Source organism: Ostrinia furnacalis, unplaced genomic scaffold (genome assembly GCF_004193835.3).
Source record: "Ostrinia furnacalis isolate ACB-3 unplaced genomic scaffold, ASM419383v2 OfSCF0070, whole genome shotgun sequence".
NCBI lineage: Eukaryota > Metazoa > Arthropoda > Insecta > Lepidoptera > Crambidae > Ostrinia > Ostrinia furnacalis.
Window position 1 is genome coordinate 197,347 of NW_021130309.1, and position 25,452 is coordinate 222,798.

A 25,452-nucleotide genomic window follows, 5' to 3' on the forward strand; every position below is an offset into this window, starting at 1 on the left:
TTGAGTATTCGTGGCGCCATATTTTGTTTTTTACCTAAAATATGACATTTCGTAAAACCCCTTCTTCTTTAGTTTTTAAGACATTGACTGATTTACGGTTACTCCTTTTGAACCGTTATTTTAAGGACGTTGTGATAGTTACAAAATTCTTCGCCTTTTGCCAAAATTTGCCAATGCCCATTGAAGAGATAGTAGCTTCCTCATAAGTTATTATAGCAAAAATGTTTATCATTATAATCAATTGCTTCTGTATACTGAAAACAATCTTTAAATTAATTGGAAATTGCATACAATTTTAATTTCATTCTTCAATTTTAAAAAAATATCAGTAAATCAAATTTTATATTTCTTACCCCCAGAATAAATCAATAGGCATAAATGAGAAGTAAATTTTGTACTGTGATATAATTACGACGTATTTTTAAGACTCCTAAATAAAAGTATTTTTATATGACAAAATTATGTTTTATTTCAAAAGCTCCTTCCAAAATATCATAAGTAATAGCTTATCTAGCGTAATTCATTGCACAAAAGATAAAATGTGACAAATAAATATCAACTTTGTTGAACCTTAAATATGAGTTATTTTATATTACATTTATTTCCTGTCATTATAACTTCAAGTCATACATTTAAAACATAAGTTGAAGTGATAAAGAATTTACAAAATTATCAGCTTTGAACCAACATTGATCATCAAGCATTCAAGTGTTGGCAAACATAAGATCACTGCCACTTGCAACACAATCACTTGCTATGTAAATCTTACTGCCTGTTGTAGTCTGCACCACATCACAGGCAGCAATCTCAGCATAATTCACCCCTCCAATCACATACACAAACACACTCTTGGGCTTCAGAGGAAAAGCATTCCCAAAATTGGGATCAGCTTTCAAAACCTTTGACATACTCTTAGGATCTCTACAACCAAATTCTAAATCTGTATTGACTTTCATGTTTTCCAATTTTTCATTAAGTGTTTCCATGCCTTCTTTCATCCTTGCAGCAATACATCCACCCACTTTGAAGTCTGACAACGCAGACAATTTGGAGATGACTTCTGATAATGATTCAGCGGATAACACAGTATTGCAGAGCACTGCTATTAAAGGAATGTAGCCTCCATTGAACACATAACTAGGAGATGACTTCCCAACCTTATCTGGTTGTGAAGGTAACTGTTTCAATTTATTTGCTGCAGCTTGAAATGCACTCTGCCATCGCGGCAGTCTGTCACTCAAGTTGCCTAAATTGGAAATGTTCAAAGATAATTTTATACTAGAAGGCTGAATCAGTAAGCCAGCATTGACTAGGTTACTAAATACATACAAAAACTTGTAGCCAAAAGCAAGCAAGTATTTGGTCACTAGAGTGTTGTATTCCTCATAAGACAGCCCTTGTGTTAAACTTAACAAACACATTAGACGTAAACTGTTATAAATATGAATATCTGTGCCAAAATTTTCATCAACAAATGTGAAGTTGGACTTCTTATTTCTATTGTTCAACATTTCAGTTTCAGTCAGTTTCAGATTTTCGAATTTATTACTCATTTCAGAGATAATAGTCTCACATGCTAATACATGGTTCACTAGATTCTGTTTGAATAAAGCAACCTGCTGCAGTTTGGTTGCCACATAATGTTTCATTTCTTGAATGCCTAGAGCTTTGATGTCCTCATTCTTCAGCAACTTTGCTTTAGAGCTGAGAACACTTAGAACCTCAGAAAAATGCCTGTGTTTAATCTCTCCATACAGAGTGTCTATAGAGCTATCTAAAGTCATGACAGGGTTTTTATCTGTTGAATTATTTTCTTGGAATCCAAAATCTAGCTTTCCCTTTTTATACTTTGTGTCCTTTACATTCAGATCTAAATGAGCACAGTTAATATTAAATATTTCACTTAGTAATCCACTATAGGTAGCTGGAGTAAGGAGACTTGAAGGGTAATCCTGATTCCTGTCAATCAAAATCACAGCCCCAATTTCATCGGAACTCTCTGAACTTAGAAAGTCTCTTGCATAGGTTTCATTATACACTTCCAACATATCTAAAACACTTGCAGACAATTTCCCAAGTGAAAACATGATTTTAGATTTACCAGTTACATGGAATAAGCTCCACAATGACATGGCTACACTGGAGAGTAGAGCATGGTTCTGTTCTACAAACAATTGTTTGAAAAGAAATGGAAGTTCCAAGCTCAGAAGTTGTTCATCTAATGCCATTAGTTCCCAAGCAAAAGTATGCAGCTTCACAATGCCGTACAAACCCTTACTTTCAAGTATAGAATCATAAGAACATAATACTTTCGGCACTATTATTATGTGGAAGCATCCCAAGTCCGCTAGAGGAGAGTTTTGACTCAGGAGAGATGATATTTGGTCCAATACACACTTGTACTTTTGAGTACAGGCTGGTATGAAGTAAACTCTATTTGTGTTGGCTGTTGTTCCCAGTTGTGGATCCATTTTGTATATTTTATCGATTCCATTTTGCCTGAAAGAATAAAAAACATGAACATACACTATAATACCAACGCAATAAACGGTATGTTTAATGATACGGTAATATTCATAAAATATTTATTTGCCCACCTGAGCCAAGTTACACCACAAATTCGCTCCAAAGGCTTGATAAGAGAAGGATCTATGATAAGGTCTTTCTTATCTCCACACTGGGCAAGAATTCTCTGTAGCTTACATTGAGATATAAGGCTCAAAGAAGCCAACTTCAGAGAAAGTGGTTGATCCATAGTAATCTTGATTTATTGTGTAAATTGATTATTTATTTCAAACACTGTAGAACTCTTTGAACATTATTATAAGTACACATTACAATTTTCCCCTCTGTTTTTAAAGGGATCATTTGAAATCTTTAAAAAATGTGTTTGCAATGCAATGAGAACACAACACAAAATAAGACTTTGACACTGACAGCTATCTGTGACTGACGAGCACTGACCAGTGCTGCCAGTCGGGTCTTGTCAGAAATTACCAGAAATATAAAAAAATGTAACCTTTTTGAATAAAAAGTAACCTTCATACGGGGGGGGGGGGTGCGGAGCGATTGTGTAAGGTTGTTCATGGATGGTTAAATTCGAAATTTTGACCATTCCATGAATACCGAAAATTGACCGGTCGTATAAAACCGTTTCATGGATTTGCGTTTTATTATAAAAAAAAACATTTGCTAAAACTCATTGTCTTTAACAAATAATAAATCAAATTCATGTTTAAATGCAGTTTATGACATAATTTTTAAATTGTCACTATTAATATTTTTACTGTATAACCTGTAAAAGTTAATTCTACAATTTCTGAAAAATCACCTAAAAGAAACCTTTTCATTAGTGTAACCTAAAAGTAACCAATGCAGTTCAAAAGTAACCTAAAAGGTTACAAAAGTAACCTTCTGGCAACACTGGCACTGACAGAAAGATCAGCTGTCAGCTGTGCTTATAGTTCCAAAATATAGATGACCCACGCTGAACTGTCCCACCAAACTCAATGACAGGGGGGCGCTACCATCGTTCAACTATATGGTTTCCAATATTATGGCAAAAATCGGAACTAGCGATCCGGTATTGACGGTGGCGCCCCACTGTCAATGTCATGCATAGGACAGGTCAGTATTTTGGAACTATACTGAACTGTCCTATCGATGACATTGACAGCGGGGCGCCACCGTCAATACCGAATCGCTGGTTCCGATTTTTGCCATGTTTGGAAACCATAAAGTTGAACGATGGTAGCGCCCCCCTGTCATTGAGTTTGGTGGGACAGTTCAGCGTGGGTCATCTATATACCCACAGATATGGATAGATGCAGCATGTGTCAAAAATTGTATGAAGCCGAGCGTGCCACTTTTTAAACGTCATTAGTGTCATTTTAGCGAATTTTAGTGATTGCCGCAACCACAGATATGGATAGATGCAGCAGTGTCAAAAATTGTATGAAGCCGAGCGTGCCACTTTTTAAACGTCATTAGTGTCATTTTAGCGAATTTTAGTGATTGCCGCAACGTAAAAGTAATCGTATCATCGTACTGCATTCGCAAAGTCATCGAAATATATCGTGTGTGTGACTCGATTGGAAAATTAATTAATTCCGATAAAACTGATAAATTCCGATAAAATTGTTAAATACAAAACCAAAAACATCTATATTTACCTTTTTAAAATAAAGCAATTCTTACAATTCGTCAAATCTCGTTATTTTTTTTACCCTACCAGCGTTTCAAGACATAAATTTGTCAAGTGCATGAATACATGGATCAGTGTGTGTCTTATTGTTATGAGTAAGTACGGTTCCTTGGGATCGGTATGAGTGCACCACATACAGGGACCATGGTTTTAACTCTTAAGAGTACATCGCAGGATATGTATTTAAAACAATGCTACTTTATACTTCTTCTACTGCTACTTTATTCTAATTAATTATTTGCTACTTGTGCTGTTAATTACAATTCTCAATCCGTAAATAATATCTTCATTCTACCGTGTTCGTACTACTGTTCTCGTAAAATCATCGTAACCGATTGTTGTAATCGGATTACATGAACATCACTCGACCATGTATGTCCATTTGGACATATCGGAATGGCACGCTTTGACGATCAACTTGCTGTATCTACTCTAATCCATATCTGTGGCCGCAACGTATAAGTAATCGTATCATCGTACTGCATTCGCAAAGTCATCGAAAGATATCGTGTGACTCGATTCGAAAATTAATTAATTCCGATAAAACTGATATTTTGTTAAAGTTATAGCTAGTCAGACTGTGGATTAAAATAATTTTGTCGCGGTAAACGTTATTCTACATTATTAATTTTCTTATTAATTTGCAAATAATATTTTTGTTGTGCCTAATGTTTATGAAAGTAATGATCGTTATTCCATTATGTTAAATAGTACTACTAGTAATTCATACTTAATTCCATACTTTTAAATATCCTAGTAAGTACCTGATTTTATTCTTAACTAGCTTTCCGCCCGCGGCTTCGCCCGCGTGGAATTTTGTCTGTCACAGAAAAACTTTATCGCGCGCGTCCCTGTTTCAAAAATCGGGATAAAAACTATCCTATGTTCTTTCCCGGGACTCAAACTATCTCTATGCCAAATTTCATCAAAATCGGTTGAGAGGTTTAAGCGGGAAAGCGTAACAGACAGACAGACAGACAGACAGAGTTACTTTCGCATTTATAATATTAGTTGGGATAGTACATCGCAGGATATGTATTAAAAACAATGCTACTTTATACTTCTTCTAGTGCTACTTTATTCTAATTTAATTATTTGTTACTTATTCTGTTAATAACAATTCTCAATCCCTTAATAATTACTTCTTTATACCGTGTTCGTACTACTGTCCTCGTAAAATCATCGTAACCGATTGTTGTAATCGGATTACAATTAACAACGTGAACATCACTCGACCATGTATGTCCATTTGGACATATCGGAATGGCACGCTTTGACGAGCAACTTGCTGTATCTACTCTAATCCATATCTGTGTATATACCGGTAGAGAAATCATTCGTTTATTCAATCAATCAATCAATCAATCAATTCATCATGCTTAAATCCATTTAGTAAACTAAGACTAAGCAGATAAATTATTCACATAATTTATAATCACATGGCTTAATCGGAAGAGCCATTAGTCATTCATAACATAGAACAATATTCATAGTTCACATTCATGGTCTCATACATTTTTTGTGGCATGATTAATTTCTTGTATCTTTGGAACTGTCATAATTTCGACAATGTTTTTTATAAGGCATTTAATTTTTGGACTAATTTAGTTTTGCCAAATAATTATGTACTAAAAATATATCTTTGTTTAGTGCACCATGAAATCAAACGTAAAAACATACAAGATTTCAAGAAAAGCTTAATCAAAAATAAAAACTCATAAATTTTAATTTTACATAGTCCTTGACATCTATTTCCGGTCATGCGTCGTAGTGGCGGGCGCCGTAATTTCCTCCCCCTCCGCCCTTCACCGCGGAGATTATCATCCGTCGTCGTGTAGCAAAAATTTAAAGAAATGGCTGCGAGATTAATCAGGAAAATCGTAAGTTTATAATCAATCAGTGTTACACAATACCCGCGTTGTTTCCTTTGCATGCCACTTATTAATTTCGCCCTGATAGTCATTAGAGCTTATTGTTCTGACCATCCAAAAATAGACGTACTATAGTTATGTCGAAGAATTACATAAAAGTGCTTTTGAAGCCTTTTCGTGAGAGTAAAGTAGTAGAAGGTTTGCTGAAGTGGTTCGAGCCTGGCGCGAGTGTTAAAGCCGGAGGGGTACAGGGCGTTAAAAATGAGGTTAACATTATTTTTGTTGGTTTAATTGGTGATGTGGTTTGAGGTTATCTAAGGGGGAGTTTTTTTTGTATTTTGAAGACCCCGGCGGCTCGAAGCGGTGCGGCGCAGTACAGCACGGGCGTGCGGAGGGTGACTCTGATCCCCGGCCATGGCATCGGTCCCGAGATCACCGTCGCGGTGCAGAAAATATTCGAAGCCGCCAAGTGCCCCATCGAATGGGACGAGGTTGACGTGACGGCTGTTAGGGTAAGTCCCTTCGTCATTAGTTACTTTTGTTTACTATTTTATAAACAAGCGACGATACATTAACTTAATATTGCTGCTTGTGATTTATTTATTTGATACACTGCCAAGAAACATTGTTTTTATTGTGGAATTTTAAGTTCCATATGTAACATCAATCTTCTATTGTAGAACTAAATAAATTAGGCAGCGATTCTCCCAGAAACTATTTTATTTAGGGACTACACATGACACTGTTATTATCTAAAATTACCATGCATTATTTGAACAAGCAGATTTATTATCATTCTTTTGTTTATTTTTGCTCATTGAACAATATTACCGTATCTTCATTCTTTATTAACACATCTCTACAATTTTAGGGTCCAGATGGCAAGTTCGGTATCCCCCAGAAGGCTATTGACTCCGTGAATGAAAACAAGATTGGCCTGAAGGGCCCTCTCATGACCCCCGTGGGTAAAGGCTACCGCTCCCTGAACTTGGCCCTACGTAAAGAGTTCGACCTGTACGCCAATGTCAGGCCTTGCAAGAGCTTGGATGGGTAAGTTTACAAATTATTTGTTCGTTCGTTTCAGCTGAAAGACGTCCACTGCTGGACAAAGGCCTCCCCCAAGGATTTCCACAAAGACCACAAAGTATTCATTTATAGTTATTAATTTTTTGTGCTGTGTTATGTTGAGAACTATAACATTTATAGCAGGAGAGTTTTTGCAGACATTCAAATGTTTTTAATTGAGGTGCACTGATGCGGTTAATTATTTTTGTGTGAGTGCAAGAAAAACACATTGATTGGTAAAATAATGTGCACCTCTTGTATAATAGTTGGTTATTATAACTTTAATTGAGAAAGACGTCATATTGTTATAGATAATACCAAAACTTACTGATACATTTACCTGATTTATGATAATGACTGACATAAACATAATCAATATTTTTAGGTAAATTTATCCAAACACTAAACTTAAATAGTGGTACGGATTATGCTTTAATAATAGTTTGATGTCATGAGATAAAATAATATTTAATTGCTTAATTATTAAAACAGTGTTTGACTTATTGAGTTATGTAACCAGTCTGTTCTGGAATACAAAAATGTATTAGTCATTTTTGTGTACGTATACAGGGTGTCCCGTAATGTAACGTCAAGCCGGAACTGGGTGTTGAGGCAAGTTATGCTGGTTATCAGAAAAATATAAAAAAAAATCTATGTGGCATATTTTCAAAATAATGGGCATTTAAAAAAAATCAAAAATTTCTACTCCAGGTGACGGTCTTTTTACTCGTGTTGCCACAAATCTTCACTTTTTCCAAATTTTTTTTTTGTTATGTAACCCTGAATAATGCTTCTCTAAATTGTTATCAAAATTACAAAACCAGCTGCTCCAGCTTGGATAAAAAAAATACATTAATCCCAAAAAAATTTTCAAAATAAAAATTTTGTCTCGTTTAAACTGACTGTACTGAAAAAAAAAAGTACTACGCAAGTGTGGCATGTGACGTCATAATTTGGCGCATTTAGTAAGGATTCCAAAATGGTATAACACTTGGTAAATTCTTGCTGCAATTGTCGACAATTTTTGGTTTTTTGGAAATAATCCCGTTTTTAACTTTATCTACCTTGGTTAAAAATTATTATTCTAATGTGCCCAAAATTCAAGTTTCTGTGACTGACTACCGTACAGTCAGTCACAGAAACTTTTGTCACCATGACAGTAATTAGTAGTTGACATACTGTGACAAAAGTCACCCGTGCGTGCGCGCCGTTACTACCTGCTCTGCCTGCACTTGTACTTGGTAACAGGGATAATAAGGATATGAAGTTTCGGTTATGGATACGGTTACGGATATTAGAATAATATTATACCGGTTTCGGTTACGGTCACGGATATGAAATCATTTCAGATTATCCGAAAGTTTCGGATAATTTCGGTTACGGAATTATTAGAATTTCAAAAATGTAGGTATAATTCAAATAGCAAGATGCTGCGTGACCCACATAGCTACTTTATGTACCAACTAAGACGACACCTATGTATGATAAAGGTTAAACAGGCTGGCATATTAGATGGTGCCAGGGAATGCCAGACAAGTTGGTAACAAATATTAAGATTTAAGGTACAATTCCAAGACGGGCCGCAGACCGCAAACTGCAAAACTCTATGAAATCGGCAGCGCGGCATTGCTGCTGCGGCGTGTATACTGCAGATTTCATAGAGTTTTGCAGTTTGGAATAATTGTACCCTTAGACTCCGCCTTTATCCGAAACTATCCGTAACTTTTGAATCAGTTTCGGTTACGGTTATGGATATTTTTTTATTTCGGATATCCGATAGTTTCGGTTACGGTTACGGATATCCATAACATCCCTGCTTGGTAAGATGGCCCTCTCCGTCCCGCTCATACCTTTTAAAATGGCTTCTCCACCTCACTTAAGCCAGAAACTTGAATTTTGGGCACATTAGAATAATATTTTTAACCAAGGTAGATAAAGTTAAAAACGGGATTATTTCCAAAAAACCAAAAATTGTCGACAATTACAGCAAGAATTTACCAAGTGTTATACCATTTTGGAATCCTTACTAAATGCGCCAAATTATGACGTCACTTGCCACACTCGCGTAGTACATTTTTTTTTCAGTACAGTCAGTTTAAACTAGGCAAAATTTTTATTTTGAAATTTTTTTTGGGAATAATGTATTTTTTTCATCCAAGCTGGAGCAGCTGGTTTTGTAATTTTGATAACAATTTAGAGAAGCATTATTCAGGGTTACATAACAAAAAAAAAATTTGAAAAAAGTGAAGATTTGTGGCAACACGAGTAAAAAGACCGTCACCTGGAGTAGAAATTTTTGATTTTTTTTAAATGCCCATTATTTTGAAAATATGCCACATAGATTTTTTTTTTTATTTTTCTGATAACCAGCATAACTTGCCTCAACACCCAGTTCCGGCTTGACGTTACATTACGGGACACCCTGTATAAACTGTATTGGAATTTGTTTTTTTAGGCAAAATATTCTTACATAACTCATGATAACACAAATTGCTATAAAATATAAATCATTGTTATTGTCATGATAATGAGTGCACAAGTCACGTTACTCATTCATCAATTAAGATTATCATAAATGTACTCAGCTAGACTGCCACATAACGTAATGTTTTGGTTATAAATATTTACGATTTCTTTTATACCTATTGAAATTGATTAAACAGAATTCCAGGGATCCTCTAGGATTTTGTGTAACAATGTAGATAGAGGTCTGTAAAGTTTTGATATACAAAAAATTAAAACAGAAACTTTCTTATGAGTCATGAATCCTTAAGCCAAAAAACCCAGTCATTCATGAATTGATAAAAACTCATAGTACTGTTAGTACAAATTATTATTTGTAAGTTAAACTAGGTGTTATTGCAAGTATTACCCATGTTCAAACATTGAAAACATATGTTCTTATTATGTTGTTATCCTAAAATAACAAGAAATGCTAATCTAAACACTTGTTCTCATTATCATTCAGTTTATTACCATAAAAATATTGGTAGATATTTTCATTAATGTTGAATGAAAAAATACTGACTTATTTATTTATCTTTGCTGTATTTCAAGTAAATATTTGTCACTATCATGGCCCGACAGACTGACCTTCCTTTAATAAGACATTGCCTAGTTTGTGCATAAACTAGAGTCCTTAAGTGTCCATATTATTTGAATCATAAGGTATAGGCTACCATTTTCAATATGCTGATACTGTTCCAAGGTCGCGATCTTGACTGGTTTCAACCTTAAATTACCCGCATTATGCCAGATATCTATTAGTATGATAATAAACTGAATAGAAATAGTACCAGCACTATGTACTGTGGATATAATGAATGCCTATGTATAATTGATGCCAAAATAACCGAACGGTGAAGGGGTCGGACTGGCCGACTCGAGATCCGAGGAACGCGGGTTCGAATCCCGCTGCCGCTCGACTATTGTGGTGAGCCCATTGCACTCGTAACACAAGCATATTTAGCTTACCACGAGGGGCTAACGGGACTATTACTAATTTGTGCAATACAAAATACAAATTACCAATAATATTTTTTTAACCCGGCGAGGATGTGGTACAAAATGTATAAGTCGGGGATGTGGAGGGTCTTTATGACCCTGTATTTGATTTGTAGATTTTTCCCTACTAAGCGGTAATTAAAAAAATATTTATCAAGAAACTTAAGTAATAGTTAGTAGTTAATGTATTTAAATTGAAAAATTCACCAATAGCCTTAAACATGTTTAAATAATAAAGCTATTCTAAAAGTCTAAAAAATAGTGAATATTGCGTTATCTTGTAACAAAAAAGCAATTTCATCATATTTCATAATATTAATTAGTATTTTCTGGTAATTAATATCTTATATCATTAGTTATTCATAATTAGTCTTCTGAGGTACAAATTAGCTCATTCTTAACAAAATAGAGCAATGTGATTTTGGCAAAATTTCGTCATTTTTACGTTTGCACACGTTTATTTTCTTTGACCAGCGACGGTTGACTCACTTGTGGCGTGCAAAGGGGAGCAGAGTCCAATTACTCCAGCTACTGAGACGTTCAACAGCACACGGCTAAGGGATAAATAACTGTACACAAAAATATGAAGCACGGGGTCAAATTGACCCCTCCACATCCTCGCCGGGTTAAAACCCTAATAAAACATAATGATTCTGTGTATGAAATGTCGAATAATTAAACAGTATCATTGTAGAAATGTAGAGCATTAATCAATGTTGTCTACTGCATCTATTTTGGTCTACAAAAATATTTGGAATAAAAAAGTTCAATAATGTTTTTAGCAAAATCATTCAATCTAGTTTCGATGTAGGCTTAAAAGTCTTGTGATAATGAATCAATAAAAGTAGTAAGTAGCACGCTTGCTATTACGATACGTTATCACGGCGCGCTTGAATTGATTTGTGTCACATGATCAAGGTTGTCCAACACGATCATTCTTTATCTTTGTATTGATATCTCTACGTGACATGTGTAGCATTTTAGTGTTAGATATTCTAGAGCTTAGGTCATGACCGATAAAGATATCAGTGGGTCTAGCTCTAGACAAATTGCACTTTAAAATCGCAAACCAGTAGGTACGGCTAGCACGAAAAACTTTCGAGTTTGAATCGTTTGCATATTCGGTAAAATTCGATACTCAACCTTCGAATTAAACGATAACGTGACAATTTTGATTCTCAAAATAAGTTTCGTGCAACCATTTCTCATACTAAGTTCACTTTACGACAAGTTTACAAGGGCTCTGTTGTAGTTTTCGTACTAAATCTTTTGATGGCGATTCGAATACGTAAACGATTCGAACTCGAAAGTTTTTCGTGCTAGCCGTACAGTCGAAGGTGGTCGAAAAGCCCTTTTAGTATGGAGTTTTGATGGATTCGATTTTCGATTTCAACTTTTTGCCACTTGTCTAGGGGGCAGATCTTGACATTGAATATTGAGCATCATCCCTAACTATTACAGGTCAAAATCAGCTGTATAACTAAGTGTCATATTAGCAATTCTTGCTTAACGAAAAAACCCAAAATTCCAATGTCTGATATGATTGATGGAAAAATCATAGTCGTGATAAACTTGTCTGGTTTCGTCATAAATACAATGAATTATTATTATAAGGTATACGATAAGGATACGATTGAATAGTTTATCTAATCTTAAGATATAGGTACGTATGCACGTAAAACACACCTGCTTATAAAAATATTGAAATGGTTAAAAAACAACGAATGCCCTAAAGTTATCAACACTGCTAGACATAGGTATAAAGCACCTGGCATACAGCCGGCGCAAGAATGACGTGACGTACTTATTGTTTTAAGACACAACTTCTCTGAAAAAATCTTGCTGAAGCTGCGAGATCCATTGAAGTACTGGAAAAGCCTGTGTTACTTTTTGCTCCTTTCATTTGCTTTCTTGATCCTAGAGATAACTTTTTTGTATCAGAAATCCCAGATTTTTAGTTCAATCATGGTGGAATTAATTGTATCACAAATTATCATTTTATCTTTATCCCTTTAGACATAGTCATCTTAATCAATCAATAATAATACGTGATTTGTGGAATTTCTTGAAATATAAAATCATGGATTAACTGTAATCTTGGATAAAATGATTGCATTGATTCAATAGAAAAAATGTTGATAAACGAATTATCAAGGTGAATTCAATGCCTTGACTTTGAAATATTGTAGATTTGAGACTTGCACACTCTTTAATAGATGTATTTTATAAAAACTCGCACGAGTCATGAGGACATATTGACATCTCTAACGATTCTGTTTTTCTCAGTAGGATCCCCGCGCCTAGATACTAAGGCTAAGCTCAGATGATCGCGCAGAGAGGTTCTAAATTATTGCATAGAAAGAAGGACCGTTTACATTATGATTACCGTTCGGTACTTTAGACTTAAGGACGAAAATATAAGGCAGGTTTCTAAGGAGGTACCATGTCCATGGGGGCACCATGCCCCCTCCCAAATATACCAAGCAACAAACGTCTAACTCCACTCTTTTACAGCATCAAGACGCTATACGACAACGTGGACGTGGTCACCATCCGAGAGAACACAGAGGGCGAGTATTCCGGCATCGAGCACGAAATCGTGGACGGCGTGGTGCAGTCCATCAAGCTCATCACGGAGGAGGCCAGCAAGCGGGTCGCTGAGTTCGCGTTCCAATTCGCGCGCGATAACAAGAGGAAGAAGGTCACTGCCGTGCACAAGGCTAACATCATGTGAGTACAGCTGTAGTGTGACATCATGGGAGTCCAACATCAGGGTAGTTTGACGAGAGTGGACGGCGTGGTGCAGTCCATCAAGCTCATCACGGAGGAGGCCAGCAAGCGGGTCGCCGAGTTCGCGTTCCAATTCGCGCGCGATAACAAGAGGAAGAAGGTCACTGCTGTGCACAAGGCTAACATCATGTGAGTAGTAGGGTAGTGTGTACTACAGCAGGGCAGTGTGACATCAAGTCAGTACGACAGCAGGGCAGTGTGACATCATGTGAGTCCAAAAGCAGGGCAATGTGACATCATGTGAGTACTACAGCAGGGCAGTGTGACATCATGTGAGTCCAACAGCAGAGCAGTGTGACATCATGTGAGTACAACAGCAGGGCAGTGTGACATCATGTGAGTACAACAGCAGGGCAGTGTGACATCATGTGAGTACAACAGCAGGGCAGTGTGACATCATGTGAGTCCAACAGCAGAGCAGTGTGACATCATGTGAGTACAACAGCAGGGCAGTGTGACATCATGTGAGTCCAACAGCTGGGCAGTGTGACATCATGTGAGTCCAACAGCTGGGCAGTGTGACATCATGTCAGTACAACAGCAGCGTAGTGTGACATCATGTGAGTAGAGTAGTGTGACAGCATGGCATCATATGAGTACAACAGCAGGGCAGTGTGACATCATGCGAGTACAACAGCAGGGTAGTTTGACGAGAGTGGACGGCGTGGTGCAGTCCATCAAGCTCATCACGGAGGAGGCCAGCAAGCGGGTCGCCGAGTTCGCGTTCCAATTCGCGCGCGACAACAAGAGGAAGAAGGTCACTGCTGTGCACAAGGCTAACATCATGTGAGTACAGCTGTAGTGTGACATCATGGGAGTCCAACATCAGGGCAGTGTGACGTAGAGTGGACGGCGTGGTACAGTCCATCAAGCTCATCACGGAGGAGGCCAGCAAGCGGGTCGCCGAGTTCGCGTTCCAGTTCGCGCGCGATAACAAGAGGAAGAAGGTCACCGCTGTGCACAAGGCTAACATCATGTGAGTACAGCTGTAGTGTGACATCATGTGAGTCCAACAGCAGGGCAGTTTGACGAGAGTGGACGGCGTGGTGCAGTCCATCAAGCTCATCACGGAGGAGGCCAGCAAGCGGGTCGCCGAGTTCGCGTTCCAGTTCGCGCGCGATAACAAGAGGAAGAAGGTCACTGCCGTGCACAAGGCTAACATCATGTGAGTACAGCTGTAGTGTGACATCATGGGAGTCCAACATCAGGGCAGTGTGACGTAGAGTGGACGGCGTGGTGCAGTCCATCAAGCTCATCACGGAGGAGGCCAGCAAGCGGGTCGCCGAGTTCGCGTTCCAATGAGGGCTATCGTTTTTATACTTAACAGTTGGCACCCCTGGCGATTGACAGGATCTTACTCTACAGTGGCGCCATCTTGATGAGTGCAAATACGATAGTCCTCCTACCACTTTAGCGCTCACAAGTTGGCGCCACTGTCTTCGCTACTAGCAAGTGACAGGACCTTACTCTACAGTGGCGCTAACTGGTGAGCGCGAAAACGATAGCCCTCATTCGCGCGCGACAACAAGAGGAAGAAGGTCACTGCTGTGCACAAGGCTAACATCATGTGAGTACAATGAGGGTAGCTTTTGAGGGTTATTGTACTTAACACTGGCGAATGTCAATACCTTACTCCACAGCTGCATCATTCTTGTGAGTGCAAATGCTATAATTTCTACCGCTTCAGCGCTCATCAGTTGGCGTCATTGTCTTAGCCACTACAAATGACAGGACTTTACACAATGGCGCCAACTGGTTAGCATTACCTCCTTCGTCTAGGGCCTAGACGAAGTAACATAAGTGCAGTTTTAATTCCGATACCGTTTCGCTCCGGCTTGATTGTTGCTCCGTAAGGCAATTTTGAAATTTAATCTATCACTTATGTAACTTCGTCTAGAGGGGTGAAAGAACAATTTAACGTCACATTTGTGACCAATTTGACGTCAACTGGTCGCTCAACACAACATAAAGTGATAAAGGTATATTAACTAGCTCGTGTCATAGACAAGAAAGTTTCAAATGTTTCAATTACATCTAACTGAATACAACACGGTCAGACTTACGGAAAGTGTAGTTAGTATGTTAACTATTCCCATTAAACAGTCTACTGAAGGATATCGCATGACACTCCATTATTTTAGTTCTAATAGGAGGTGTCAATTACTCTCGTTCTTGTACTATGAGGCTCCACGTGTCACAATGGCAAGCTATTTCAGTCTTTACTACATAAGAAATAACAGTAAATTTTACATACACTGTATTGAAATGTGCCATTGTCAACTAAATCGTCGTACTAATACGTGTGTTCTTATTCATTATGCATGTATTGTTAAAATGGGCCACCAAAAAGGTGAAGCCATTGTTAATGTCTTAATTAGTAAAGCTAACAAAGTTGTTCCTGTATAGGTTTTCGACTTTTTTTATGTAACAAAACAATGTTATTTTATTTAAATGACGTATATCTCTAAAATCGTCAGTGATCATTGTGTGTCACAAATATGCGAACATCAGGCAAACACGTCGAGAAAAGTAGACCTAATCCTGCATTTCATTTTGTCACTGGTAAATTAAATAGTTGCTCCTATACTAAAACTATGGTCCTTATTACGAAAGACAACCCCGATTAAATCTCAGTAAAATATTCTGGTTTGTGTTTGGTTTTTTTTTACTTCAACCAATCGGAAACTTCAATCTATGTAGATCCCTGTCTTAGAGAGAATTTGTTGCACGGGCGTTGTTGCGGTACCGCAGCGACACGTCAGATTATGTAGACCGGTGGTTCCCAAACTTATTTAGTCTACTGCCCACTTTGAGAATAAATTATTTTTTAGCGCCCCCCATTTTTGTAGTCAAGAGTCGAGCTCAGTCGATGTCTAAGAGTCCTCCTAGTAGATGACGCCTCCCAAGCCTCTACACAACGTCCCGATTTTTTTATGGGTCTCTTACCGCCCCCCTTTAAGCCTGCAGCGCCCACAAGGGGGCGTTATCGCCCACTTTGGGAAAGATTGATGTAGACCTACGGAGCGGCACTGCTGCGATACCGCAACACACCGCACCGGGCTTAGACGCTATGTGGTATCTCTCTTAGGCCTCAGCCTCGAATTTAGCGACGGCGGCGGCGGTAGCGGCAGGATCTTATGCGTAAAATCAAATAGACCTGTTCTCGAAAACAGCGGCGCGGGAGCGGGTAACGAGCGGGCAGCGGCGCGGGCAACGGGCGGGCAGCGCACTCCTTCATTTGCCCACAATAAATCGAGCGTTAGGAATAAATTTGAATCGAAATAAAATTGTCGCTGTTGTTTAGACATTTCGTTTGCGAATAAAAACAAATATCTCGACAACACAACCCCGAACACAACACTTCGCCGCTAAAGCGCCGCGCGAGCTGCCCGCTTGTTTCGAGAACGGGTCTGCGTTGCCCGCGCCGCGGCCGCTCCCGCGCCGCTGCCCGCTAAATTTGAGGCTGAGGCCTTAAACTTAGTTTCTCTACAGTAAAGTAATCTGTTGTTCCCAGGCGTATGTCTGACGGTCTGTTCCTACGCTGCTGCCGCGACCTGGCCACCAAGTACCCCGACATCAAGTTCGAGGAGCGCTACCTCGACACCGTCTGCCTCAACATGGTGCAGGACCCCGCCAAGTTTGACGTGCTTGTGAGTGTTACAGTTCATTTATAGTTTAATTTCATTGTCCAGTGATGGTATACGGATCTGAGACGTGGTCGCTTACTATGGGCCTCATTAGAAGGCTCAAGGTCACCCAAAGGGCGATGGAGCGTGCTATGCTCGGAGTTTCCCTGCGTGATCGAATCAGAAATGAGAAGAAATCGAATCAGAGTGACAGACATAGCCCGCAGAATCGCTAAAATCAAGTGGCAGTGGGCGGGGCACATAGCTCGTAGAGCTGACGGCCGCTGGGGCAGGAAAGTTCTTGAGTGGCGACCACGAGCCGGAAGACTTAGCGTAGGCAGGCCTCCCACTAGGTGGACCGACGATCTGGTGAAGGTCGCGGGAGGCGCCTGGATGCGAGCGGCGCAGGACCGGTCTTTGTGGAAATCCTTGGGGGAGGCCTTTGTGCAGCAGTGGACGTCTTTCGGCTGAAACGAATCAGATCATCGTCGTCGTTTGAGACAAATGATGTAACGAGCTACTGCTGGACTAAGGGCTCCCCAGGGACTTCCAGAACCGCTCCTGCGGTGCCCGCAAACTTAATAAAGTCACGTCATTAGAGGTTTTTAAGGCCGGCAATACACGGACCGCTTGAAGCAGTCAGGGTCGACAGCTTACTCGAGCGGTACGTGTATGTGCGTCCATAGAACTCTTCAGTGCACTGTGTATAGCGGGCCTAAGAGTCACTTAAGAGTCACGATTGAGGAACGTTTTGGGAATGGCCCTGAGAGCCTAAAATTCAGTTTCAGTTTTGAAGAAAGTCACTGTCTGCGGAGGCGTAGTTTGATTTTCATTCACCCAAAACGAACTCATAAAAAATGATCCATAATTATATTTGCCAAAGTAATTCAATGTAAACTACGCGATAACTCGCGTGTCGTGTAGGTGGGCCTATTTGCTGATAACTAGAAGAAGCTTGACATAACTTGTGACATAACATACGTATCGCTGTGACGTCGCGGCGTCGAATACGTAACGCGCTAACGCCCCAAAACATTGTTGCAACTGGAACGCTGCCAGTGCTTCGCATTACGCGAATTGATATGAAAATAAAAGTTAGCTATTTTTGAATCAATAGGGATAATGACTGGGTAATGAAATCGAAATTCTATTTAGTCCGTCAGACAGATAATTAGAAAATATTAGACTCATATTTTTTTTTTTTCCATAATCGAATAATTAAAGTATTATATTGAGTTGAAATGTGGCGTGACGTCACTTTTGAGTAAAAATTCTACTCAAGCGTGACGTATCGTGCCATTTCAACTCGATGGAGCACTGTTATTATTTAATTATGAAAGAAAATAAAAAATATGAGTAAAATTTTCTAATTATCTGTCATCTAGCCTATTACATACTTTTATATTTTCTTCAAAATTAATAAATAAAATTTTATAGCCTTTTCTGTACTAAGAACATTCGCGCTACAGAAGATGTATTGAAAAAAAAAAGAAGCATTTTTCTAAATTTTTCTTTCGCTATTTGAGTTTGCATAATATTATCTTACAACTGTTTGTAGCTATAGTACTATAACCTAAAAAAATCCTTGCTTAAAAATATTTTCGATTTCCCCAACCCTATAACCAGCCTGTGTGGTGAGTGTAGAAAAAATCCTCAGTTTGCCTCCGGTAAATTAGAGAAGGTCGTTCTCCTTCAATGGAGCGCACGACGAGAACTGTTGGACCTCAATCGGCAGTTCGACACAGCTTTAGGCTTTTTCGCTTTTCAAGTTTGGCGACCCATGACAGCCCACGCGACCTATCATTGGCCTATGATCGCGCTGGCGATGGCGATCAGCACGCGTTGGTGTGAAGTAAGCATAACTGATCTGACGATGGTACAATTTTCCGTTTCCAGGTGATGCCCAACTTATACGGAGACATCATGTCAGACATGTGCTCGGGCCTGATCGGCGGGCTCGGGCTCACGCCGTCCGGAAATATCGGCAAGAACGGCGCGCTCTTCGAGTCTGTAAGTATACTGGCAAAGGAGATACGAGATAGATATTAGGGCTATAGGGTTACGACGAGGCCGATGTACTGGCTTTGATCTTTGATCACCCAGGTGATCAAAGTAGACGCCAAACTAAAATAATAATTTAACTGGAGTCCACTTTGATCACCCAGGTCATCTTATCCATGGGTGATCAAAGTGGAATAGACGGATTACTAATGTTTGGCCAAAAAACGTTTCTCAAATTATCACATCGCAAACAACGTTTCGCAAATTTTCATTTGGCAAAACAACTTATTGCAAACTTTTAATTCGCAAATGTCGTTTTTGGCATATTATTGTTTGGCTATTCTATATAAACATTTGCCAAGTAAAATTTTGCCAAATGATAATTTAACCAAATGAATTAGTTGCGAAAAGTACAGTTGCTAAAAGTTTATTTGGGAAATGAAACTTTGGCGATAAGTTGTTTGCGAAGTGAAATTTTGCGAAAAGTAATTTGGCCAAACGGAAGGATACCGGAATAGACCAATGTAATAAAGTCATAGGCTGTGAGGAGTGACAGTCGTAACAGATACATTGCGTGATCGTATTGCGGAGCGAAGTAACTTGTCTGACAAATGGTACTACGAGGGGTTGATGATCGCGTAAGGAATATTTTTATTTTTGTTGTAACTTAATGACACTACCAGTGGATGTTTCTATAAAGTATGAGTTACAAAATTTTAGAATTTCCAGGATACAAACAAACTACACTCGAAAAAACTCGCAAAAAAATAAAATAGCTTAGATTTAGGAAGGAGTTAAGGCGCCAATTGGTCAATTTGGAAATCATTTCAGGAGGCCTATGTGTAATATTAACAGTATACGTCTTATTTTAGACGAAAAATTCAATTCGAATAGTAGTTTATTGTATTATTTGTTGTCAGCGCAAAACTATTAGCACAAACATGTTCATAACACTTAACTTTTGTTGATCACAAAAACACATTTCCACTCAGCATAAACTATTGTTTCCAATATACCTACTGCTGACCAATATCCTCCCACGAAAAAAATACTATTCACATGTATGAAGCACTTTTAGGTAATGGAGTTAAAATCGTTTTTTTTTTATTTTCGCCTCTTGAGTGAACATCTTTTGTCAACTAGTGCAAACTGCTCAACAGTGATATGTAAGTCTATTCGAGGATTATTTAAACTAACCCAGGTGTGGATGTTGTGTGTCTAATTTGATCATCGTTATGTCATTAGTATGGAAAACTTACTTCTTTACATAATATGCATGGTGTCACTGAAAAATCTTGTTTGTGGATGTAACCCTCTTTACCTTATACATTATGTATTTAACTTACTATACTTAACCATGAAAATTGATCATTGGAGAGGTTTGGGAAGGTATTTTCCTCAATAGTTAGGACTGTCAGTCATTGAAAGTAATAACATAACAATTTTATAGGTATTTATTTACTCATTAATGTGGAAAAGATGAAAAAAATGTGTGTGTGTAGGTAATGGTATCTAATATATTCCAAAAAACACGGGTGGTTTATAAATTTACTATTTAATTATTTCTGTTTTAATGTTTGTGATTTATACATTTTATGTGTCCTTCCTGTTTTAGCATGTCTCTAAAATGTTAAGACAAGTGCTACCTTCGTTTATCGTGAAATATAATTATTTCATGCAATCGAAGGTGTCACTTTTCTTATAACTTTCCGACATCCTAACAAAATCATTTGCAATTTGAATCGGGTCCTCGATGAATATAAAATAAATGTGTATTTTTGCCAAATTAATAAACTGAAGGTATCTTGTTTAGTCTCTATAATCAGCACTCGTGTGTTATACCAATCAATTTACTGAATGATTTCCAACCTACTTTCTCTATTTGAAAAGACCACATTTTCTCCTTGCTCTTTGCATCTTGATACAATGTGTAATAAGTTTAAAATTATGGTGGAAAATATTTTCCAACTGCCATGAAAACGCGCATATTATTTTGCATGCTTTGCAAGCATTGCGCTAATTATGTACTCATATCATTTATATTTTATTTTCTACTTTTGGCTTATAAAGCCACAATAATATTTTCCCTTCTCTTCTCAGTATTTGTGGATGGTAAAACATATGAGTGTTAATTTAAGAGATATTCAGATCAAGTCATTCCTTATCGCTTAAAAATATCATAACATTTCGAGGACCCGACCCAAATTCCGCACCCAACTAACAGCACGCTTTCCCAGGTGCATGGAACCGCGCCAGCCATCGCCGGCCAGGACAAAGCGAACCCTACCGCGCTTCTACTCTCTGCGGTCATGATGCTCCGTCACATGAGGCTCCTCGACCACGCCGGCAACATTGAGGCTGCCTGCTTCGCCGTCCTCAAAGAGGGAAAAGTCCTCACTGAAGACCTCGGAGGCTCCAGTTCCTGCACGGAGTACACAAATGAGATTATCAAGCATCTACAATAAGGAGTATGAAGTTGTCATCGGGTGTGATAGTCATGCCAAATGTAGGAAAGGTTCAATTTTGATGGCTCAACAGGCTAGTAAGATGAAATATTTAAGATTACTTCAAAATATGGTGGGTAAATAATCACTGCCTTGTATAGATGAATGTAGATATCGATTCTGAAAAATACTCAACGTTTATCTTTGTTCATTCAACTGAAAGTAAACTCTTGCAAATAGTATAATCCTTCATATAGGACCTAAATAACATATTAGTAACCAGTTTGAAATATAATGTCAATTACTATAATTACTTTTTTTTTGTAAATGAATGGAAGGTAAGTTGGCGAGCGATGACAATTTCTTGAGAACAACTCCACTGATGCAACTAGTTAAATTAATAGATCAAATTGTTGACTATGAAGTAACATTTTCGTACCGTAAGCGTTCTTAGATTTAGCCTTATTTATTGTGATGAACGATTCGGATCTGCGCACGAGTGGTAGCCAAAGATGCGGGACATCTATTTAAATGACTAATATTTTATTTAAAAATATTATTTAAACTCGCCGATTGCTGTAGATCATAGATAGATCTGTTAATGTTTCATTTTCATTCTTCAATTTATGTTTTTTTCCGAAACTTTGTATGGACACGCGGAATAAGTGTGCGTCTGTGGTATTATCTATTATTCATTTTTACACTGACTTTTTCTTATGTGGCAAAAAACCACATTATCTTCCATCAGTATTAGCTTTTCGTTTTAATTAGCTTCAGGACAGACGTAAACTTATCATATTTAAAGCATTTATGTTACAACTTTCTTCACTGAAAAAAGTTTAATGAAAAATGCGATAAAAATGGTAATATTTCACAAAAGACATAGTAAAAGACTATTGTGTAATGTGATTGTAGCTTTTAATAACATGCCAAAACAACAAAAGTACATGTAAAGTACAAGTTTTGAGAGAAACATAATATTCTTTGTTGATATTTAATTATCACAAATTTTCAAAAATATTAATTCATCTCTGTCTAGCTAGGTACTTAATTTTACTTCTTTATTAATTGCTTTTTCTTTTTCGCATTTATTTACATTATATTTCGGTATTATAAAATACCATTAGATCATGATTTAGCTTATAGTTTGTTTGTGATGTATTTTTAATTAGGAATTATTTTCATAACACTCAATATTATTTGAATATTTTCAATCATTCCAATTTTCATTTTATTTGAGTATTTTCGTATACGCGTGCTAGTAACTGTTACCAGTATTTACCATTTTTCGTATGTTTAAAACAGCATTTTATTATTATGTACTTTTAATTTAGTTTTGTGTGATAATAAGCTTAGTTCCTCATATTTTGTGATTGTAGTATTTGCTTGATTTTTTGCATTTATCTACCTGAGTATGTTGACGTGGTATTTATTCGTATTATTAAGTATTAATGTGCCCAGATTATTATCTGACAATAAAACGTAATGTAGGAACGCCTTTTATTTTACACAGTCCAAGTACACAGAACGCTGTAGAACACGAATTTTTTATGTTTATTTTATGTAAATAAATAAAGTCCGATTAAATGCATACGAAATTGACGTGGTGTTTTAGTTTTAATCCTACCTATGTATTGAATTTCAGATTATCTCCAACTCGCAAAATAGTACGTACCTCTGGTATAATGGCACTCCTTGAGATCAAGTACGCCCAATACGATACACTTAGCTTTCCCTGCGGCTCGCCCTCATAAAATTAAGTTTGTTACACACTCAGATCGCTATAAATTATAACACTTATAATAGGTTATTGTGATATACCTACTAAAGTTGCATCAAAATCCATTCAGCAAGTAGTTTTTGTATGAAAGAGAAATATAGTTCCAAAATACTGAACTGTCCTATCGATGACATTGACAGCGGGGCGCCACCGTCAATACCGAATCGCTGGTTCCGATTTTTGCCATGTTGGAAACCATAAAGTTGAACGATGGTGGCGCCCCTCTGTCATTGAGTTTGGCGGGACAGTTCAGCGTGGGTCATCTATAATTCCAACTCAGACTTCACATTGATATGTCATAAGAAGGACCGCGCGCGCAAAAAATGATCCACAGCCCTTGACATTGTTTTGTTTTTTTTTTCATGGTCCATTCCATTGTTTGGCGCCTAACGTGGTGCTTTTCTAACTTGCCAAACAAGAAGTTAGGTGAATAGAATATGGTCTACTTTCTAATTTTTGCAAATATTAACATTAACTTATTTCCCAGGTGCACGGTACTGCCCCTGACATCGCCGGCAAGGACATGGCGAACCCCACCGCCCTGCTCCTCTCTGCCATCATGATGCTCAGGCACCTCCAGCTGAACGACCACGCCGACCGCGTCCAGAACGCCTGCTACACAGTCCTCAGGGAGGGAAAGAACCTCACCGGAGACCTCGGAGGCACCGGCAAATGCAGCGAATACACCAACGCCATCATCTCCAAACTCAATTAGGCAGCACAGAAGATGACCTTCGCCTCTGAACCTCGAATATAAAAATAAACAGTATTTTTTTCGAGTGCAACCAGCGATGACATTTAGAAAATGTATTGTGGTCACTCGGACAGTATTGGTATTGTGCATAAAATGCTTGTGATGCCTAGTAAATAAAATTATGTACCAAAGCTATTTGTAATAGATAAGGTACCAAGTACATCTCAATCGGAAATAGTTACCGACTTTGTTTACCATACGACCGGAACCGACTTTCTGATCTTTTTAAATCTGCAATTTTGAGATTATTTTATATTAATCGTTTTGTAAATAAGTACTTCGCATGTATTTATGACCCATGAGGATAGTTTTAGGTAATTCACAACGCAATTAGACCGGTTCCATACTAATTATTAGATTAGATAAAATACCATCAAATACGCTACATAAAAGTTATGTTGATTCTTTTTAATAAAATAATTTATTTATTAAATTGTGTTTTATTTTTACCGTGAATTATAAGGAATCAGAATGCATGCAAACAGAGCTCCAATCATAGCAAGTAGGTACCTATTTGAAAACTGGGCAGTTTAGGGAGGACTAGAATCCTGGTCTTAGGGGAGCGCCCTGTGGCTCCCAAGAATATTGGAAGCTCCTCTTCATAAAGCTGCAGCCAAAAAAAAATATCGCCCTAGTGATGGTTTGCAGCTTATCGAGTTTACAAATCTTACAAATTCCTATTATGCAAGAGAACCGAGTTATCGTATTATTCTTTGCCTTACAGATATAAAGATTCAGGTCGCTGCCATTGAGTTGTCGCTGCTGCCAGAATTTCGCGGGCAGGCGGCATAGCAGCGCGCGTACCACATCTCTTGTCTTATCTCTCTATTCTGATCTAAATTCTGATGATAATTATCTTTGAATGAAGCTATTCATTATTAATAATGAATTATCGAACTTCACTTTGAATTTTATCTTATTCGCAAAAATCAAAGCTGTGATGGCTGTGAACGATGTTAGTGATTTCGGAACGTACCGGAGCTGTCATTGTCACTGTCACTTTGTCTGTCAATAAATAATGTCAACCAGTCAGTGTTGCCAGAAGGTTACTTTTGTAACCTTTTAGGTTACTTTTGAACTGCAGTGGTTACTTTTAGGTTACACTAATGAAAAGGTTACTTTTAGGTGATTTTTCAGAAATTGTAGAATTAACTTTTACAGGTTATTCAGTAAAAAATATTAATAGTGACAATTTAAAAATTATGTCATAAAGTGCATTTAAAAAATTAGTTTTAGCGAATGTTTTTCGATAATAAAATGCAAATCCATGAAACGTTTTTATACTACTGGTCACTTTTCGAATTTAGATGATCAATTGTATTCATTTTCCATCCATGAACAACCTTACACAATCATCGCTCCGCACCNCCGTATGAAGGTTACTTTTTTTATATTTCTGGTAACTTCTGACTA

The 25,452-nt window shown here is 37.8% G+C and overlaps 2 protein-coding genes across 8 annotated transcripts; one reads left to right on the forward strand and one right to left on the reverse strand.

The window, feature by feature from the left end:
* Positions 1 to 35: 35 nt before the first annotated feature.
* Vps33B (vacuolar protein sorting 33B) lies at positions 36 to 2,924 on the reverse strand. Its single transcript, XM_028300205.1, has 2 exons — positions 2,598 to 2,924; positions 36 to 2,499 (listed from the first exon to the last, which is right to left on the reverse strand). The coding sequence occupies exons 1-2, from the start codon at positions 2,753 to 2,755 to the stop codon at positions 705 to 707; spliced, it is 1,953 nt and encodes a 650-aa protein (XP_028156006.1). The 5' UTR covers positions 2,756 to 2,924; the 3' UTR covers positions 36 to 704.
* Positions 2,925 to 5,825: 2,901 nt separating this feature from the next.
* Positions 5,826 to 24,394, forward strand: Idh3a (isocitrate dehydrogenase [NAD] subunit alpha, mitochondrial). 7 transcript variants are annotated; one of them, XM_028300326.1, is made up of 8 exons: positions 6,123 to 6,341; positions 6,420 to 6,587; positions 6,947 to 7,125; positions 13,159 to 13,255; positions 13,445 to 13,563; positions 16,949 to 17,084; positions 18,957 to 19,070; positions 21,299 to 23,107. In XM_028300326.1, the coding sequence occupies exons 1-8, from the start codon at positions 6,213 to 6,215 to the stop codon at positions 21,524 to 21,526; spliced, it is 1,170 nt and encodes a 389-aa protein (XP_028156127.1). In that variant the 5' UTR covers positions 6,123 to 6,212; the 3' UTR covers positions 21,527 to 23,107. The 7 variants fall into 7 exon arrangements, with proteins under 7 accessions (XP_028156137.1, XP_028156148.1, XP_028156127.1 ...); XM_028300302.1 differs by lacking the exon at positions 21,299 to 23,107 and adding an exon at positions 23,773 to 24,394 and having other exon boundaries at positions 6,131 to 6,341; XM_028300310.1 differs by lacking the exon at positions 21,299 to 23,107 and adding an exon at positions 23,773 to 24,394 and having other exon boundaries at positions 6,132 to 6,341; positions 13,159 to 13,285; positions 13,475 to 13,563.
* The last annotated feature ends 1,058 nt before the right edge of the window (positions 24,395 to 25,452 follow it).